Source organism: Panthera tigris, chromosome D2 (genome assembly GCF_018350195.1).
Source record: "Panthera tigris isolate Pti1 chromosome D2, P.tigris_Pti1_mat1.1, whole genome shotgun sequence".
Lineage (NCBI taxonomy): Eukaryota > Metazoa > Chordata > Mammalia > Carnivora > Felidae > Panthera > Panthera tigris.
The window spans coordinates 77,788,206-77,809,000 of NC_056670.1; the positions used below are offsets into that span (position 1 = coordinate 77,788,206).

The window sequence follows — 20,795 nt, forward strand, 5'->3', positions numbered from 1 at the left end:
GGTGCCCCGACACACATGGTTCTTTTTTTTTTTTTTTTTAATTTTTTTTTTTTAACGTTTATTTATTTTTGAGACAGAGAGAGACAGAGCATGAACAGGGGAGGGGCAGAGAGAGAGGGAGACACAGAATCTGAAACAGGCTCCAGGCTCTGAGCTGTCAGCCCAGAGCCCGACGCGGGGCTCGAACTCACGGACCGCGAGATCGTGACCTGAGCCGAAGTCGGCTGCTTAACCGACTGAGCCACCCAGGCGCCCCCACATGGTTCTTAATATCATTACTATTTGGGCAATTTTGAAGTCCCTCTTCTATATCATGTCTTAAGTGCATAAGGGAAGTCACAATCATGTTGAGCAGTGGTTCTCAAGTCTAGTTCAGGAAACCACAGCATCAAGCATTACCTTGGAACTTACTTAAAATGCAGATTCTTGGACCCCACTTCATACTGAATCAGAAACTCTGAGGGTGGGGCTATCCATTGCATTTCCTGAAGCCCTCCAGCTGGCATGGAAGCCCGCTCATTTTGAGAACCATTGGTCTATGTCAATGGTTCACGGGCTCTGTAGCCAGCTTACATGGGTTCCTTCCTAAAACCCCGACACACTGCAAAAATGTTCTATAACTGGCAAAAGTCTAGGCTTTTCACTAGGGCTTTAAACCCCCACCAAATTGTATCCTTGGCTAATCTTTCCAACTGGTCTCCTCCTGCCACTCCCCTGCACGCATCCCACTCTACCCCAACAGCCTTTGTCTTGTTCCTTGAGCACACCAAACCCATTACAGTCTCAGGAGTCTGTCCTCAGTATTTTCTTTGCCTGGAATGCACTTCCTCAGCTTGCCCTCTCCCTTTTTCCAGGCCTCTCCTGAAATATCGCCTCCTCAGAAAGGCCTTTCTTGATGATCCTCCCTAAATTACTCCTCTCCATCCCCATCACTTGCTCATTGATTTTCACTTTATTTTTCTCTTAAGCGTTCTTTAAGGGGTAGATCTGTTTGGAACAAATTCTTTTTCTTCATCTGAGAACATCTTTCCTACCCCCTGTCCATTCCTTAAGGGTAGTTTTGCTGGGTATAGAATTTGAAGTTCTTCTCATTCAGTGCTTGAGAAATGTCATGTGCTACATCTGTCTGGCTTCTGAGGTTACAGATGAGAAGTCCATCGTTTGAATTGGTGTGTTCCCCTGTAGGCAGTGTGTTGTTTCTCTCTCGCTGCTTTCAAGTTTGTTTCTCTGTCTTTAGTTTTTGTAAGTTTAATTACAATGTGTCTCGCCATAGATTTTCTTGACTTTATCCTGTTTGGACTTTTCTCAGCTTCTTGAATCTGTGTCTTTTGCCAGATTTGACAAGTGTTTAGCTATTATTTCTTTGGAAACCCAGCCCCATCCTTTCTCCTCTCCTTCTGAGACCCTGATGACATAAATTTTGGATCTTTTGTCATGGCCCCCCAGGTCCCTGAGGTTTTGTCAAATTTTTGTACAGACCGGGTACATTTCTTGCTCTGTCCTAAGTTCACTGATTTGGTCCTGGCATCTCCGTCTGCTAGTGAGTCGATTCAGTGAGGCTTTTTGCTTTTTTTTTTTTTTAATTTCTGTTAATGTACATTTCAGTTCTGTAATTTCCACCTAGTTCTTTTGTTATAACTTCCATTTCTTTGATGAGATTTCTATATTTTGATTGTTTCAAGAAGATTTGTTACTGATTGTTGAAGCTTTTTTATGATGTCTCTTTAAATCCTTTTTGGATAACTCCAACATGTGATTCATCTTGCTGATAGCATCAGTTTACGGTCCTCTCTCATTCAGGTGTTACTTCTCTGTTTCTTGGTCCTACAGGTGATTTTCCATTGATCCTGGCTGTTTTGGCTAAGTACTACTTAGATCTTTAATTTTATCAGGAAGTCACCCTGCTTAGATTTAGCATGCAGGTCCTGGTCTACTTTTGTGGGGCGACGTTCCAATGACAATTTAAGGTCCAGAGGCTTTGCAGTGCTGTTTTGGTCTGTTCAGTTTCTGTAGTGCCACCGGGGCCCCCAGGTCCCTGACAGTGCTGCCAGAAGGGGCAGAAGACTCCCCAGGCTAGCGCCATCTGGTAGATCTAAGTGGGAGAAGGGAATCTGGCCCACAGGGACAAAGATGCTTCTTATGGTGGATCCCCTTTGGGCTGTCAACTGGCCATCCCAGTGTCCCCCAGAAGAGCGGAGTCTTGGGACCAGTGAGGAAGCAGGTCACTTCCCCTGAGCTTTTACTGTCAGTTGGGACTGCCACACCACGCACCTTACCAGTGTGGCGGCGCTAGCTTGAGGATGTTCGCTTGTCTTGCATTAAATCCCACAGCAGCACACCCACTGGCGCCACCTTCTGTTGCCAGATTCAGAGTTGGAAGACACCGGCCTGGATCACCTGTTTCTGTTCCGTTGTTGTGTTGCTCTTCCAGGCCCGGGGTCCCTACCCCGTTGGCCTTCGTCTTTCCAACTTGCAGAGTTCTTCTTTGACTCTTGTTTTTTTTCCAGGGGTTACAGTTCTACTTCAGATAGAGAGGCAGGGAGAAACAAGTCCAAGCCGTCTCGTCTGCACCCAGAGTCTCCTCTTAATGTTACTAGATTGGCTGGCTGTGGGCCTCTGTCATACACAGCTGACTAAAACAGATGTCCTATTCAACTTTTCATTTTTGTGACCCTTGTATCTCACCAATCAAGTGTGAACATCTTCCAATGTCAATGAGCATATACTTGAATCCTAGTAAGTGGCATTATGTTATTTCATTGTGTAGCTATAGCATAAAGTCAACCAGTCTTCTATAACTGAACTTTGAAGTGTAAAAAGATTTGTAGCCTCCCCATATCTTTTTTAAAAAATGTTTGTTTATTTTGAGAGAGATTGTGTGTACATGCACTTGTGTGCGAGCAGGGGAGGGGCAGAAAGAGGGGGAGAGAGAGAATCCTAAGCAGGCTCCGCACTGTCAGCACAGAGCCTGACTCGGGGCTCAATCCCATGAACCGTGAGATCATGACCTGACCCAAGATCAAGAGTCAGACATCTAACCGACTGAACCACCCAGGTGCCCCAAGCCTCCCTGTATTTCTATCTTTTTATTTATTTTTTTAATTGAAATCTTAAACCTGCTTTTGAGGAGCAGTCAAATCCTGAAAATCAGTGTGAGGGAAGTAAGACCTGAAAAGGGAAAGACTTAGAATTAAATGGCTCAAAATGGTGTTTCTATTTCCTGGGTGCTAACATGTACCCAAACACGGAACAGAATTCAGAACTCCGTGAAGAGCTGGTATCCCGAGAGTCGATGTCACATGCCTGTGGCATAGGACATGGGGCTGGACGGTGGCTGCGCTTCTAAAGTGAGTTCTTCAACCTTGGATCTTAATTCCTCCTAGCAAGGATGATTCGATCCTTCTTTCTCAAATTACAGGTTTCATAAAATATCGTCTTCCCTAAATTAAAAAAAAATTTTTTTTTTTTACTAGTTGGCCTTCATCCAGATCTGGACAGGTTAATTGTCGTAAGTATGCTCAGCACTTAAAATTATTTATGCTTCTTTCTTGCCTCCCTGTTCCCCAATTTCAGAGTGTTAAACAACTTGCTGATCCCAGACACCTCTCCCTGGCAGTATTTAGCAGAAAAAAATGGCCAAAGGGCCTGTGGTGTCCTCAAGAGACAGAATGAAGGATAAGGGCTCCTAGAATCTCCTTAAACCATACGATGACCGTCGGAGTGGGAGAATTAAGACCTTTTCCTCCTTAAAACATATTATTTACAGTGTGGGTTTGTGTATTCTCAGTTGCACAGCATGATATTTGGGGAAGAAAGAAAAAAGACATCTCCCTAGTCATTCTCAGAAATGGCAAGTTTTAAACTTGATGAACAGCACGGGGTCACTCCCGACTCTATCAAGGAATATATTTCACGAGACCCAGGTGTTTGGGAGTAAAACTACCTGCTCAAGAGCGGGCCTGTGAAAGGGAGAAATTCTTCCCGTTTTCTGTCCTGATTTCCTTCTCTCTGGACTTTGTATTTCAGTTGCGTTTCATCCACAAATAAACCCTTTCCCCTCTGGGTCAGCCTGTGCTCTTAGGCCTCCCCGGGAAGATTCCTGCATGTTTTACACATGTAAGGCTTTGTGGTTTGGGGCTCATGATTCCCCCGCCGAAGGAAGTGTGTGCTAGGTGGGTGTGTGGGGAGGGAAGCCACGTTCGCTGCTCACCCGCACTTCTCTGCCCAGGTGTGTGTGAGATGCTTGACCTCAAGATTATCATCGCCCTTGGTGGCGGCTTACTGATTGTCACATTTGTGCTGATGGCTGTTGTCATCTGTCTTTACTACAAAGTAGCCAACGCATTGAAGTGAGTGATGTGGGTAAGAGTGAAAAATACCCCCTCAAATAGCATACCTGGGGCTCTCTGCTTGAGCAAGGTCATTCCTTGCCCTGTGGGCCCACCCTGGGTGAGGCCAGGAAGGGCAAGTGGGTTGGAAAAGGCAAAGGCAGGTGAGTGTAGAACCTTGGTTTTTTTCCCCTTCTGGCTTAGGGCTGTGAGCTCATAAGTAGAATGTTCTCGGCTGGGTGGCTGGGTGCTGCTTTGCTTCACCTACCCTCTCAGTGTGACCCTCAGCCAGTTTATTCAGCACGTTGGCTGGGCCCTCCCTCTGTCCCAGACACTGCAGACTGTGGGGGGAGGCTCTGACAAGTCTGGGTCTTAGACTCACTCAGAGGATAGGCTGAACCTCTCTCACAGTGTTCTCTCACTCTCTTACCTGCGTTGGGGGAGCTCTCACTGTGTTGTCTCATTCACTGTGCTTGGCCTAGGGGACACGGAGGTGGGCCTGTAGGATTGTGGGGGAGCTGAGCTGTAGGAAGATTCTGGGGCACGCCCACACAAGGGAGTATAGATCAGACTAAAGATAACTACCTTTGGGAGAGAGGAATCTTCCAATGGGGGAGAGATGGGTCCTCAGAAGCAGTGCTGTTCCCATCCTAGGGAAGTTAAGCCTGTGAGCTGGAAGGTAAATTCCAGAACCTGGGGGGCGGCCCTCGGTGGCACCTTCCCGATCACGCTCTGCACTTGATGGGCCTGCAGCGGTCCGCTGGGTGATCCACGCTTGCAGTTCGCTCTCCCTTATTTGCTGCAACCTGATTTTACATTTCTAACAACCCTAAGAGAGGAGGGGGTTAGACAGGAACTTGGGACAGGGCCAGAGAACTCTAGTTTGGGGCTGGTGGCATGCATTTGACTGGCTCCAGCCCTAAACTTCCCAGGTACCCCTGACAATTGTGACAAATGGATGCAGAAGAAAAATTCTAATCTCATGCTCTGTGTATGTCTTTTCTTAAGATGTTCAAAGGCATATTTGGCTCTGACCATCAATGATAATGAGGCCACAGTCACGATGACCACAGACTCCACCAATGGGTCCTATCCCAGCATCCGGTGTTGTGAAGAATGTAACTTGAATGCCAACTCGAACCCCCTGCCACCGTGATTCTGTGACGTAACCAAAAGCCCTGGACTTGGCACAAAAATCTTCATTCGCAGTATTTCTTTCTTGGTAGAATTCATTATTCAAGTCAGGTTCAAATCATGTTTATATCATGTTAAGTACCACATATTTATGTACTTTTGGATAAATATGCAAGAGGAAAATAATCCTCTCCGCCTCTGGCATTTTTGTTGTTGGTCATGTACTTAAATTACTTAAATTTGTGTAGTAGTCACTTGGGGACTTGGGGCGAGTAAACTTGTAATATTGCAGTATAAGAAGGAGAGTTAAGAGTAATAGAGAAAAAGGCATGCTGCCAGTTGAACAAGAAGGGATGTTGTGCCAGATGCTTGGGGTGGAAAAATAAAAGCATCTGGAAACTAGGCTCAAAGGGAAACACAGCATCTCTGAATGAGAGAAACTTTTTCCTGGTGCTTAATTCTGTTTGGATCATATTACACAGAGCCCTCTCCTTGAGACTCTGAAAAAAATGGACATCCTTCTTTGGGTTTAACGAAGCCTCAGAACCAGTTTTCAAACCCTGGCAGGTGCTAACATCTGAGGGCACGCCGTCAGTCCAGACGCTGATTTCTTCCAGACCCCTGGGCACTATGTTGGCTCCGAGGACGTAGGTTTCTGTAGGGCGATTCTCTCCCACAGGCGACAGCAGACGCTTCTCATGGAGGGTACCAGGGCCACAGCAAGGTCCTCGGCAATGCAGGACCCTGAAGGTAAAGACGGGTGAGACGCCTGGGGGCAGAGCAGGAGCCACGGATGAGGCACAGGGATAGAACCTGGGCCAAGGCGGGCTCACAGGCTTACTCCCGGTAGTCTGGGCTCCAGGCCACTTTCTGCCACCTTGCAGGCATCAGGGGTTAGTCACAGGATGGGCACACTCGGCAAAAGAAGTGATGTGGGTGAAAGTCCTTGTGGGTATGACTTACAAAGAATTTGCTACAGAGAAAACAAGCCCCTGTAGCCTGCACGAAAGTTCAACTCGCTAATTCTGAACCCAAGCCGCTCCCCGTTCCTCTGTTACATCTCCAGACTTCATCACTGCCAACAGTCCCAGGTATCATTAAACGTGGATTGCTGGGAAGGTACTTGTAGGACATAAAATGAAAAACAAAAAAACCCAGCCTCTCCCTAAACTGCCTGCAACTGAATTTCTTTGCAGGCTTTCCGGCACAGAGCCAGAGCATTCTAGCTCACAGAACCAGAGGGACCGGAACGGGAAACGAGAACCTTTCTGAGGGCTCACAGAGGTTAGGTGGTGGAGACAACTGGACTTGGGTCTGGGTGAAGGTGAGCGAGGTCACAGAGCCAGGCCCTGGGTTCTGATCTGCCCTGACTTGCAGTGGAGAACGGAAGTCACTTCTGCTCCCCGAGTGTAGTTTCCGCTTCAGTTACAAAGTGGTTTGAGCCACCGTATCTCCACTGGAACTCAGAAAGATACTTCCAAACACACCGATGGTAGTGAGGTCAGTACCTGAATGTGGGTGATTGAAAGAGCCATGTTAAATATTCTTTGTTTTTGTGACAGCACGAGCAGGGAGGGGCAGAGAGAGAGGGAGACACAGAATCCGAAGCAGGCTCCAGGCTCCGAGCTGTCAGCACACAGCCCGACGCGGGGCTCGAACCCACAAACTGCAAGATCATGACTTGCAGAAGTCCGTCGCCTGACCCACTGAGCCACCCAGGTGCCCCAAAATATTCTTAATAGATCGAAAGAATTGAACACAGGGTTTGTTCTCGTGTCTTGAGTTTACTGCTGTGTTTGAATTCAGAGGTTTGGGCGAGCGAAGCTATGACCAGATTGACAAAATTCATCTAGGGCTCATTGTCCATGACACCTAATAGATTCCAGCCTTTCTGTTAGGCACTTATTCCGGACATAAGACACAGTTCCCGCTCTCAGGTGCTCAGAAACACCTCTGAAAAGAGAAAGCCCACAGAGCACCACACCCTCCAGGATTTATCAAATGGCACAATCAAGTCACATTGGGCATTGTGGGGCCCAGGACACGAGGCGTTCAGTTCCAAAGGAAGCAGGCCCGCGGCCTGGCTCCTTCCCAGGGACAGCGCTCACGCAGGCCACATCTGCGGCTTCCGTGGCGCATTTTCGCCGCCTCGCTGAAGCAGCTGGCTTCACGGGCTGGTGGAGTGGCCTTTTGAAGTCTCAATTACAGCACCAGCCAGGTGGCCGTACCTTGCAGGTCTGGGGCAAGGTTCTCCAGAAGGCTGTGGATGCTCTGAATCTGGGCATCCAGGCTGTGGTACTATTTCTCGTAGAGTCAGGATTCCCAGTTCAGGAATCAAGGGCCGGAAATGGGAGTGGCGCCACTCACCATTCCCTCTAGCGCTGTTACTTACCCCTAGCAAAATTAATTTTGTCTCCTGCTCCCACAACTTTTTTGCTCTGCTGGCCTAACCAGAGGCCTTAGCTCCAAGGAAGGAGCGCTTCTACTGGGACACATGACAGTGATTCCCCTGACCTGGAACTCAGGACTGCCAGCACGGGCTCCTCGTGTCTTGGAGTCAACAGGCCAAGAAGGGAGTCAACGGGGGGCTGGCTGGGGTGACTGATCCAGACTTCCAAGGAGAAACCAGACTCCACAGTGGAGGTGAGGACTATGTGTGAAAAGAGGGAGATCCTTCAGGGCCCCTCTTCATAAGACCAGGCTCCATGATTAAGGCCGATGGCAAACTACATCAACCCAATCCAGCCAGGATGACTCATGGCCTAGATCCTTCGGGAATGAAAGTTTGTGGCATGCTGCGGGGTAAAGAATCACAACCAGCTGAGGTTCTTGATGAAAGCAGAGGGAATACAGAACGAGCAGTTATGACTACCTGCTACTACCATGGGACCAATTATAGAAACAAGGACTGTAATTATGATTATTTCCTCCTTACTTGTTATGAATACACTGGTGTGTATACACATACACTTATGGACGTATGTATACATATACATAATATACACATATCGAGCAAATGTCCTTGTTTTCTTTCCTCTCTCATTCCCATTTCATATAACATGTATTGTCTTCAAGTCAGTATTTAAGTAGTAGTTAAAATCTTTTTTAAAAATCTACTTTATTATTATTTCTTAATTACTGTTTATTTTCGAGCGAGAGAGCGCAAGCAGGGGAGAGGGGCAGAGAGAATCTGAAGCAGGCTCCATGCTCAGGGCAGAGCCTGACGCGGGGCTTGATCCCATGACCCTGGATCATGACCTGAGCCGAGATCAAGAGTTGGGCTCTCAACCGCCTGAGCCACCCAGGTGCTCCATAAGTGGTATTTAATTTTATATTACAGTATTTCAGTTACGGGATATCAGGAAAATAATCAACATCACTCAAATATTTGCCTCCTCTTCTGGGGAAGGAATTCGTGTGTTTTCCCTCTGCCAGTGTCCCTCTCCTCCCGGAGGAGGGACCCTAAGGCTCTCACATGCAGTGATGGGAGTTCAGGGAGCTAGGAGATCACACCCGTAAGAGAGAGGGAGAGGTGCAGTAAGAAAGGCCAGGGGTGGGGGTAGGAGTGAGGATCTGTGGACACAGCGGAGGGTAAGCAGCCCTTAGTGACCAGATGGGTCCTCACCACATAGGCATGCCCCCTGCTCGCTCCCACACCAGGACACCACTCCCCACCCGGTATGTGGCCGGCCCCAGAAGTCTCTGAGCTGACAGGACCTGGTTGAGTGTCCAAGCTCCTTGGGAGCACCACTTCCCCATGTCACAGGTGCTGGTCTTGCCACTATGGCACCGGTGTGAGGCCAAATGCTTAGTCCAGGGACCTCGGTAGGAATGGCTCCCCCTGAGTCACAGTATAGGCTTGTGTCCTCCCCAAGAACCCCAACATCCTAGAGCCCAGTGATGGGTTCTGGGCTGCAGGACAGTCAGGATATCACAGAGGGTTGAGGGCAACCAGAAAGGGTTTCCACCTAGAATATCCGGTCTCTGCCTACCTCCACAGAAAATTCTGTAAAAATTAGTCACATCTTTCTCCTGCTCGGCCAGTTCCAACTGAACTGAGAATAAAATCCAATAAAATCCAATAAAATCCAATAAAAAATCCAGATAAAAGGGGTAACTTTATCTGACCTACAGCTCCTTCACCTTTTCCTCATTATCTGCCTCTCCTTACGTTCCCTGCCATCGCCTTCCCTTCAGTGACACCCACCACACTGGCCGGACTGCCCTTATGTTGTGGACGTGTTAAGTAAGCTACTTGCTGCTTCCTCGGGGCCTCTGCACTTGCCCTTTCTGTTGCCTTCTTGTACCCCTCCAGCCCAGATCACACACGACAGCCTCCCCCTCATCTCTGTGTTTGCTCAGATTTCATCTTCAACATGCACTCCCTGGCCACTCTAATATTGCCCCGCCCCACCCCCACTGAGGCAGTCACTCTCTAACCCCTCGTCCTGCTTTATTATACTCAGAGCACCTCTCACTATTTGAATTTTTCATTTGTTTTTGTCTCCCCCACTTAGAATATGAGTTCCATGAAGGTAGGGCTGTGTCTCTCATGTTCAATTCGGTATTCTCAAAACCTAAACTATTAGCTAATGGATATCTGTTGAGAGAAAAAAAGAAAGGAAGGAAGGAAGGAAGGGAGGGAGGAAGGGAGGAATGAAGAAGGAAGGGAGGGAGGGAGGAAGGAAGAAGGAAGGGAGGGAGGAAGAAGGAAGGAAGGAAGGAAAGAAGGAAGGAAGGAAAGAAGGAAGGAAAAAAGGAAGGAAGGGAGGGAGAAGGAAGGGGGAGGGAGGGAGGGAAAGAAGGAGGGAAGGAGGGGAGGGAGGGAAGGAGAAAGAAGGAAGGAAGGGAGGGAGGGAAGGAGAAGGAAGGAAGGAAGGAAGGAAGGAAGGAAGGAAGGAAGGAAGGAAGGAAGGGGAAGGGAAGGGAGGGAGGAAGGAAAGAAAGGAGGGCAACTCTACACTCTCATACACTTGTTCTTGTTCATACACTTGTTCAAGGACACCAGGATTCCTTTCTATCGTCTGCAAAATGGTACTTAAGGGACTTTAATTCCCCTACTTCCGGCCCTGTGGACATAATGGTTTAAAATTCCTGGCAATTGAACCTGGACCCACACTTTCTTTTTCCTCCTCATCCTGTGTCATCGCTCTCCTTGCTGTCAGCACCCTGCCAGGCATCTGGCAACACAGCTGGAACCAGAGTATGCCCGGGTGCCACAATACCTGCCTCGCCTGGCTGATCCTTTAGAATCCAAAGGCGTTCATTTTTAGAGAGGAGCAGTGAAGGCTTACGGTATCAGCAGTGCTACCTGCTTCGTGATCTGAACAAATAACAGGGCGAAGGCTCAACTCTAACTCGGTGCCACGATGAATTACTCAGTGCCTGCTGCGTGCCGGGGGCTGGAGATCCCCTGCGAGGAAGTTTTTAGCTGGGAACTTTCCGTAAGCTTTCCAGGAATGAGCCGGAGAGGGAACACTCAAGCTGGGGATTGCTGATAATACACCAGTCACACAGCTGCTCTATTCCCACATAAATTTAGTCCTTGGCTGGTCACACTGACACATTTCCCTGAAGGTGGCCAGAGGGCTCATGAAGCCAGCCGGTTATGAAACACCGAGAAGTATAAAAGCCTGCTAGCCCTCTGGGCTGTTTTTCCCCTGACCAAGATGGAGGCTGTGAGCAGGCTTGTCCCCTTGGCCCTTTTCATCGCGCCGTGTTTGGCAGAGTTCAACTGGACCAAGTCTGAAGGTAAGAAGCTTGAACCAGTTTTTCAATCAACACAGGGATATATTTAGAGGCACCTGCCAGAGATTTTTAGTTTTAAAACCTTCTGTTGCTCTCAACATGGAAAAATAGTACTCATATATATTTCAGGGGGTACTAAATTGGTACCAGTTTATTCCAGATGATGTGACAATATATATAAAAATATAAAAAGCATGATTCTACCAAGTGTTTTACTTCTAAAAACTTATCTTTAAAGAATTTATATCAGTACTTCCCAAACACTTCCAAAAAACAGAAGAGGAAAGAACACTTCCAAACTCATTTTAGGAGGTCAGCATGACCCTGATACCACAGCTAGACAAGAACATTCAAGAAGAGAGTAGGGGTAACTTTAATTATATCAGACAAAATAGATTTTAAGTCAAAAACTGTAACAGAGACAAGAAGGTCATCACAATGAAAAAATGAGTCAATTCTTCAAGAGGATATAATAATTGTGAATATATATGCACCCAACATCAAAGCACCAAACATATAAAGCAAATACTAACAGATCTGGAGAAACGGACTACCATACAAGAGTAGTAGGAGAATTTAATACCTCACTTTCAACAATGGATAAATCATCCAGACAGAAAATTACTAAGGAAACGTTAGAACTGAACTACGCTTTAGACCAAATGGACCTTACCAACACATACAGAACATTCCATCCAAGAGAAGCAGATACACATTGTTCTCAACCACACATCGAAGATTCTTCAGGACACATCATATGCTCGGTCACAGAACAAGTCTTAACAAATTTAAAAAGATTCAAGACACATGGAATTTCTAGCCACAATGGCACGAAATTAGAAATCTATAATAAAGAAAAACTGAAAAATTCACAGAACTATGGAAATTAAAAAACACAATCCCGAACAAGCCATTGGTCAAAGAAAAAATCCAAATGGCAAGTAAAAAAATACCTTGACATAAATAAAAACGGAAACAAAATATATCAAAATTTATGGGATGCAACAAAAGGCAGTCCTACTAGGGAGGTTTACAGTGATAAATGGCTTCATTATGAAAGAAGAAAGCTCTCAGATAAAGAGCTTACCTTTACATCTTAAGAAACGAGAAAGAGAGGGGTACCTGGGTGGCTCAGTCGGTTGAGCGTCCGACTTCAGCTCAGGTCGTGGTCTCGCAGTTCATGAGTTCGAGCCCCTTGTCAGGCTGTGCTGATGGCTCAGAGCCTGGAGGCTGCTTCGGATTCTGTGTCTCCCTCTCTCTCTGCCCCTCCCCTCCCTACCTCTGTCTCTCTCTCTCTCTCTCTCTCTCAAAAATAAAATGAAAACATTAAAAAAAAAAATAGAAAAACAAGCTAAACCCAAAGAGAGCAGAAGGAAGGATGTAGCAAAATCAGAGCAGAAGTAACAAAATGGAGACCAGAAAAGATCAGTGAAACTAAGAGTTGGGTTCTTTCTAGTTTCGTTGCTGTAACTGAGATACAATACTGTGTACAAGTTTAGGATGGACGGCGTAAGGATTTGACTTACATATATGGTGAAATGATTACGGTAAGTTAACATCCATCATCTCATATAGATGCAAAAAAAAAAAAGGGGTTTTTTTCCCTTGTGATAAGAACTCTTAAATTTACCTTCTTAGTAACTTTCATATATACCATATGGCATATGGTATATGACAGTGTTAACCGGAGTCATGGTGTTGTATATTACATCCCTAACACCTATTTATAACTGTGAGTTTGTACCTTTGGACCACCTTCCTCCAATTCCCCCTCCCCTCACTCCCACCACTGGTACCCATGAATCCAATGTCTTTTTCTCGAAGTTCAGTCCTTCCTTCTTTCTTTCCTTCCTTCCTTCCTCCCTCCCTCCTTTCTTTCTTTACTTTCTTTCTTTCTCGTCTTTTTTTTCTTTCCTTTCTTCCTCCCTCCTTTCCTTTCCCTTTTCCTTCTCCCTTCCCTTCCCTTCCCCCTTCCTTTCCCCCTTCTCTTCCCTTCTTTTAGATTTCACATATAAGTGTGATTATAGAGTATTTGTCTTTCTGTTTGACTTAGTTCAGTTAATACAATGGCCTCAAGGTTCATTCATGTTGTCACATACGGCAGGATTTCCTTTTTAAGGCTGAATTGTGTGTGTGTGTGTGTGTGTGTGCGCGCACGCACGCGCGTGTACATCTATTCATCCATCGATGAACGCTTATGTTGTTTCCGTGTCTTGGCTATTGTAAACAGTGCTGTTATGAACATGGGAGGGCAGATTCTCTTCAACATAGTATTTTTGTTTCCTTCAGATATATTCCCAGAAGTGGAATTATTGGATCCTTTGGTAGTTCCATTTTTAATTCTTTGAGGAACCTCCATACGGTTTTCTACAGTGGCTGCACTGATTTACAATCCCACCGACAGTGCACGAGGGTTCCTTTTTCTCCACATCCTCACCAACACTTGTTATTTCTGGTCATTTTGATTTTAGCCATTCTGACAGGAGTGAGGTGATACCTCATTGTGGGTTTGATTTGCATTTCCCTGATGATGGGTGATGTTGAGCATCTTTTCATGAGTCTGTTGTCCATCTATATGTCTTCTTTGGAGAAATGTATGTTCATATCTTCTGGCCATTTTAAAATTGGATTGTTTGGGGGTTTTTTTGGTGTTGAGTTGAATAAGATCTTTTTTATTTTTTAGGTAGGCTTCATGCCTAGTGCAGAGCCCAACACAAGGCTCTTGACCCTGAGATCAAGACCTGAGCTAAGATCAAGAGTCGGATGCTTAACCTACTAAGCAACCTGACTATGCCTCTTCATAAGTTCTTCATATATTTTGGATACTAACCCCTTATCAGTATGTCATTTGCAAATATCTTCTCTCATTCCATAGGTTCCATAGTTTTGTTGGTTGTTTCCTTTGCTGTACAAAAGCATTTCATTTTGATGTAGTCTTAATAGTTTATTTTTGCCCTTGTTTCCTTTTCCTTAGGAAACATACCTACAAAAATGTTCCTATGGCAGATGTCAGAGAAGTTACTGCCTATGCTCTCTTCTAGGATTATTATGGTTTCAGATCTCACATTTAGGTCCTTAATCCATTTTGAGTTTATTATTCAGCCTTAAAAAAGGAAATCCTTTAAGGAGCACAGAGTAGTATGCAGAGTTGCTAAATACTACATTGGTACATCTGAAACTAATGTAATGCTGTATGTTAACTATATGGAATTAAAATTACAAAAAAAAAAAAAAGAAACCCTGCCATTTGCAGTAACATGGATAAACCTGGGTGATGTTATGCTAACTGAAATAAGCCAGACACAGAATTACAAATGCATGATCTCACTTATATGTGGAATCTCAAAAAAACTTGAACTTATTGTAACAGAGTAGAATGGTGGTTACCAGGGAGTAGGTGTGGGGGAAATAAGAGATGTTGGTTAAAGGGTACTAATTTTCAAGATAAGTACTTAAAGAGTACTAACTACAAGATAAGTAAGTTCTAGATTCCTAATGTAGAGCATGATGGCTACAGATGTCTATACTGTTTACTTGAAATGTGCTAAATACATAGATATCAAGTGTTTAATGGGAACTATTTGAGGTGATATGTTAATCTGCTTGAGTTGGGTAATCATTTCACAATATATAGGTATATCAAAACATCATGTTGTACAACCTTAAATACACACAATTTTTATTTGTCAATCATATCTTTAAAATAACACCTACAAAACAGGAAGTATTAAGCTACACGGTCGTATGGGGATCCGAGGCAGGAGGTGAAGACCCACAAAGCCCTGGTCCTGCAACTCAATGCCACGAGGACTGTACCTGGACACTTGAAAGACCAGAACATGAAAGCATCAGACTCACCTTTCCTGCTTCAAGTAGAGACTTTGGTCTCCTAAAAAGGATGGCTGAAGACTCTGGCCATACTGACAAATCTCTGTGGAAAGATGTCAGCTGTGCCCAGAAGTTGTGGTAGGAAAACCCACAACCCAGCTGACGATGGGAATGGCTGACAGCCCCTGACCGGACTGTGCTCCCCGACTGGCTCACACGGAGGCTGAGAACTTGTCTCAGGTCACATAGTAAGTGGAATGATCAGCATTAGTACCCGGCTAGTCTAGTTCCAGATTCTAGGCCCTGAAACACGAAACTTGCAGTTCCAGACTTTGCTGTGCATCGCTCAGCAGGGGAGTTTCCCAAATCCCAGATGCACAGGCTGAACACTGTGCAGTTAGCTCAATATTCTGGGGGTGGTGGGGAGGGAACCAGGTACCAGTGCTGTTTTTATTTTAAATTTTTTATTTTCACTTTTTTAAATGTTTGAGAGAAAGAGAGAGAGAGAGAGAGAGAGAGAGAGAGAGAGAGAGAGAGAGAAGAGTACAAATGAGCGGGGGAGGGCAGAGAGAGAATCCCAAGCATCTCTGTGCTGTCAGCACAGAGCACAAGGAGGGGCTCAATCTCATGAACCATGAGACCATGACCTGAGCTGAAATCAAGAGTCAGATGCTCAGCCAACTGAGCCTCCTATGCAACGCCCCCCCAATTTTTTATTTTGAAATAAATATACACCCACAAGCGTTTTCTATAAGTGCCCAGGTTATGGCAGTGCGAGGCCAAGCTGAGGACGGGGCGCTGCCCTACCAGACTCTCTCAGGGCTTCGTGAGAACTTCCCCAGTTAATCAGTCCTCTCAACAGCCCTCTGGGGTGGATGCGATCTAATCCCCACTCGGCGGGTAAGAAATCCCAGAGAAGTCACTTCACGTGCCCAGGGTCACGGACCGATACAGGCAGCAGAGGGACCGGATCCCGGCACCCTTGCCCCAGCGCCCCTACGCTCCCCCTCTGCCCGTGGTTCTAAACCGGAGAGTCTCAGAAGCGCGGGAGGGTTTTGCAAAAGCGCGGCTGTGGGACCCTGGGCCCAGATTCTGACCCGGACGGGGGTGGCCGGGGCCCGAGAACGTGCACGGGTAACGACTTCCCAGGTGCTGCTGGTGCGGTCAAGGTGCCACACTTTGAGACTCGTGGCCCTTTGCCAGGGAAGTTGGCATTCACTTCTGTCTGGCCCTGAAGGCAATAAAAAAGAAGGGGCGCTTCCGTATTTCCCAGAATTCAAGGGCTATTAATGAAGAATCACATACAGTATCCCTGATGTGTCGAGAAAGAGAGGACGGCAGCGGGGCAAGAGCAAGGGAGGGGAGACGGACATTGCCCGTCTTAGACACTTCTGTGTGCCGGGCCTGTGCCGGTGCTCCCTGTTCAGATGATTATAAACCTCCCACAGGATGAGACGAAGGCTGTGATATCCCCGTTTGCAGAAGGGAGAGTGAGGTGAAATCCTGAATAGCTCAGCCAAAGTTACGCAGCAGGGAAGGGGCTACGGTGGAAGAATTCAGGTTTGTCTACCCTCGCGGTGTTCCCTCTAAGCCATCTTGCAACTGTGTCAGGATTCGGGGGCCATCCGGAGAGACCCTGTCAGCATGGGCAGAGGACAATGAATCATCCGGGTCTGCCCTGTCCAGTGCAGGGCACGGACCGTCCTTACGAAAGAAGACCGGGGGATGTGAGGGAAGGAAGGGGCGTCTCGGGAGATGCTGCATGTCCCTTACCGTGAGCGAGGTGGCCGTGGAGGAAGAGTCGCTTCCCGTTTCTACGGCCTTGGGTTCCAAATGTCAAAGGGGATGAATTCTAAATAAGAAGATCCCACCCCACGGTTCGCACCGGGGCACGAGGAGCAGGAGAGATGGAGACGGGAAGGGAAGGAGTCCTGGACCCGAGTCCCACCTCCCCCCTGACTGTACAGGATCGCTGGCAAAGCAGTTCAGTTCCCTGAGCACTTGTGAAGAGACAGTGGATGCTGCGTGGTTGACAAGAGCGATGGTGATGGTGGCTGTTAATGGTGGAGAGGTTTCGATGAGAACAGGTGTTTTACTACTTCGTAAAGTGTGATGCTAATGTGAGCAGCGGACAACTTTCCTAGTGAGACATGTTTCTCCCGAATGTCAAAGGAAGTACGATCATATAGCTATACATGTTGTGAATGTCCCACAAATCATAAAAGACTAGAAAAAGTGATATGCAAATTCTCCTGTGACTACGGTCAGAGCATGTTCCACATGCTGTATTACCTCTGTAGTATATAAAAATGAGTAGCGATGGGGCACCTGGGTGGCTCGGTCGGTTAAGCGTCCGACTTTGGCTCAGGTCATGATCTCGCGGTCCGTGAGTTTGAGCCCCGCGTCGGGCTCTGTGCTGACAGCTCAGAGCCTGGAGCCTGTTTCAGATTCTGTGTCTCCCTCTCTCTGTGACCCTCCCCCATTCATGCTCTGTCTCTCTCTGTCTCAAAAATAAATAAACGTTAAAAAAAAAAAAATTAAAAAAAAAAATGAGTAGCGTTATCTAAATTAGCCCTTATTTTATTTTTTCTACAGAGAGCACGAGTAGGGAGAGGCGCAGAAGGAGAGGGAGGGAGAGAATCTTAAGCGGGCTCCACGCCTAGTATGGCTTCTTGGAAGCGGGGCTGGATCTCATGACCCTGAGATCATGACCTGAGTCTAAATCAAGTCGGACGTTTAACCGCCTGAGCCACCCAGGTGCCCCTAAATTAGCCCTTATTCCAAAGGATAAATTCACCAAAACACTGAATGAGTGTGAAACACCCCGTTTCCATAAACATAAAACATTTTCGGCAAAGGTTCACTGAAAATAAAACTTTACTGTTTCCTTGAGACTAGTAATTTCCAAAGTGGATAGGTTTATTTTTAAGGGCAACTAGATCACTCGTTAACACATACGATAGTTATCATACGTCTGCCAGAGAGAACCGCAGCCCCCTTGATTCACACGCTTTCTTCCTTCAATGCAGACCTCAGCACTTCACACCGGAAACACACGAGAGAAGACCTCTGGCCAGAACCTGTATCTGCTCAGGAAAGGAGGGGACTGTACACTTTCTGGGTTTACTGAGATCAAACAGGATGAATTCTCTCAATTCTCTCAATCTCTCAAACGCTAAGTCTAAAGTAATAATCCCAACAAGGAACAGGCCGGTTCCGATGTTTACTTTCTACCTACTGCTACGCTTTATTGAAACAGATAATAACGGCCCCGGTGTGTACGTACGCCTGCCAAACACACTGTGCCTCAGCCGTTATCCGAGCGTAAACACCACCCAATCAGTGATCTGAATGAAAGGCTTTTAAGTCTTAGGTATCTAATTTTCCATGAACAATCAATTAGAAAAAGAAAAATCATCAAATACTCTAAGCATTCTTTTTCATACTCCTAAGACCATAAAATAAGCCCTATTATAAATAAAAAATGTACTTCTATCAAAAACATTATACAACACAGACTCATGGATTGCATTAAAAATCCTTAACATGTTTCAACACTGAAGCCAGAAACACACATACATTTCTGTCAGAGTGAACAAGACTGTAAACAAAAATAATTTATAACCCTATCGTGTTGTTAAATCTCAGCGCACAGTACTGGATTCACAGTAACACGTGGAGCTAAAATGAACACTGAGGTCACCGTGCGTAAGATGGTGATCCTCAAATGCCGTTAAATACTTGCCTTGAACTTGTGGGGTTTTGGCTTTCTAATAAATACGTAATAAATATCTGTAGCGCACGGTCCGTGTCGAGCGCTTATCTTTCTCCGTTTGAAAGTCTTTCCCCAGAGTCCCACTGTCGGAGGGCCATCCCGGCGGGTGGGGGGCAGGGACTCTGCAGCACGTCCATTAACAAAGCCATCTTTGTATCTATGTGCTTCTGCAGTTTATGTATCCGCTGATCAATGTAGTCCACAAGCTTCTTTTCCATCAGTTCCATATTTTTAGTAAGGACCTTTTCCAAGTAGGAGCACACAGGCTGCTCTTCCGTGCTACAAATAAATTAAAACACACACACACACACACACAATATAACAATGATTCCTGATGTCATCACAAAAGCAACCAAACTCTACTAAAACAAGCAGCCGACACCCATGGCCGAAATCTGCCTCCATTGCTGTGCTGCCTTCGTACAACATATTTCCAGGTTCCAAAAATACTCATGGAACAGGCAACCACGACCCTGAGTGTCCAAAGTATTCTGAATCTTTAATTCTTTAACCATGTAAGCATACAACTGAAATGAGAATATAAAAATGAAGAGAATTTCTACCCTCAAAGAACAAATCTTTATAAAAGGTCTGCAATCAGCAAGTTGTTTAACACTCCTGACATTGGGGAACAGTGAGTGGCTCAACTGGTTGGGTGTCCGACTTCAGCCTAGGTCATGATCTCACCCTTCCGGAGTTCAAGCCCTGCATCAGGCTCTGTGCTGACAGCTCAGAGCCTGTTTCAGGATTTGTGTCTCCCCCTCTCTCTCTGCCCCTCCCCCACTCGCACTCTGTGTCTCTCTCTCAAAAATAAACACTTAAATAAAGTCATACAGTCGTGCATATACTAAAAATATAAAGTCCATAATTTTCTGGAATGTCCTTCATTACAATGATTTGTAACTTTTTATGTAAAAACACATCTATCACCCTGCACCAAATGTTCCTTCCGAGCACTCTCTTCTTTGTGAAGACTGCATAACCCCCGCAACTATCCTAACTTGGCATCCAAGAAAATTCTTTTCCTTTCTCTATAAAATTTTGAAAAAGGTTAGCTCATTTCGCACTGACAGAGCTGAGAGGAATGGAGACATTCAATCTCACCTGGCCCCAGAGCAGTTTTTAATCTCAACTTAATTTTTTTTGGTTTGCTTTGTTTTGTTTTGTTTGTTTAGCCACAACACATACCAACTAGAGTTCACTGATGTAATCTATCAACAACTAAAGAATAATGGTTTTTTTCCTTACCGAGAATCCTTACTAAAAAATATTACTAAGTAATAAATATCCTTACTGAAAACCATACTTTTTTTCCAATAACTTCCTAACCTCCTCAAATTTCAATGCTATTGGAGACTTTAAGAAAATTTCAACCAATAAAACTACCTCATTTTACATGTGAAAAAAATCTAAACCACAAGATTTAACCGGTAAGGCAAAAGAGTTAAGCCAGAACTATGACCGGAGTCATGAATTCCAGTCTAGTGCAATATCCTGACACATTACATCAACATGAAGGATGGGGAAACATACCAAATACTTAGCCACCCATTAATCACACCAAGGCTGCAAAAAAATTAGAATTATGAGATCAGCAGATGAGGGTCTGTACACTATAAACGATTATAAGCTTAAAAATGTCATTGATGACCAGACTAAAATTAGCCTATGGCAAACAAGATCTACAAAGAAAATCTACTATGATGACTCAGTGATTATAATCAGGCACAAATGTTTATCTTATGGTTTCCACGGCTCCTCCCCATTTATACAGATAACTTTCTACTCCAACCCTTATTTGATGCTTGTACCCTTTCCATAAAATGCCTAAGAAGTGATCAACATCTTCAGTTTTAGACACCTCTTTAAAAGTAATCCATTCTCCCCTACAGAATATTTATTCTCTGTAAGTATGTTAATATTTATTCCCTATAAGTATGTTAATGTGTAAAATGCAGAAGCTGCTAAAATGACCTCGGGAA

At 45.5% G+C, this 20,795-nt stretch overlaps 2 protein-coding genes across 4 annotated transcripts in view; one reads left to right on the forward strand and one right to left on the reverse strand.

Annotated features, from left to right (window-relative positions):
- Positions 1-3,278: 3,278 nt before the first annotated feature.
- Positions 3,279-5,648, forward strand: FAM24A (family with sequence similarity 24 member A). The gene is made up of 4 exons (XM_042960945.1): positions 3,279-3,347; positions 3,474-3,508; positions 4,229-4,349; positions 5,337-5,648. The coding sequence occupies exons 3-4, from the start codon at positions 4,240-4,242 to the stop codon at positions 5,482-5,484; spliced, it is 258 nt and encodes an 85-aa protein (XP_042816879.1). The 5' UTR covers positions 3,279-3,347; positions 3,474-3,508; positions 4,229-4,239; the 3' UTR covers positions 5,485-5,648.
- A 19-nt stretch (positions 5,649-5,667) lies between these two features.
- LOC102949526 (ATPase PAAT-like) overlaps positions 5,668-20,795 on the reverse strand; it is a 29,710-nt gene continuing 14,582 nt past the window's right edge. For 2 of the 3 annotated variants that reach the window (XM_042960932.1, XM_042960934.1), the window contains exon 6: positions 5,668-6,206. In XM_042960932.1, the coding sequence (XP_042816866.1) occupies positions 5,714-6,206 (493 nt within the window). In that variant the 3' untranslated portion in view covers positions 5,668-5,713. Of the gene's footprint in view, positions 6,207-17,897; positions 19,093-20,795 lie in introns of those variants that run through there. The other variant, XM_042960933.1, reaches the window with a different exon arrangement.

Excerpts from the sequence above, each read along its gene's own strand:
- FAM24A (XM_042960945.1), top strand. The coding sequence starts at position 4,240 with ATGCTTGACCTCAAGATTATCATCGCCCTTGGTGGCGGCTTACTGATT. Across the intron at positions 4,350-5,336 it reads AAAGTAGCCAACGCATTGAA|ATGTTCAAAGGCATATTTGG; the intron begins GTGAGTGATGTG and ends TCTTTTCTTAAG.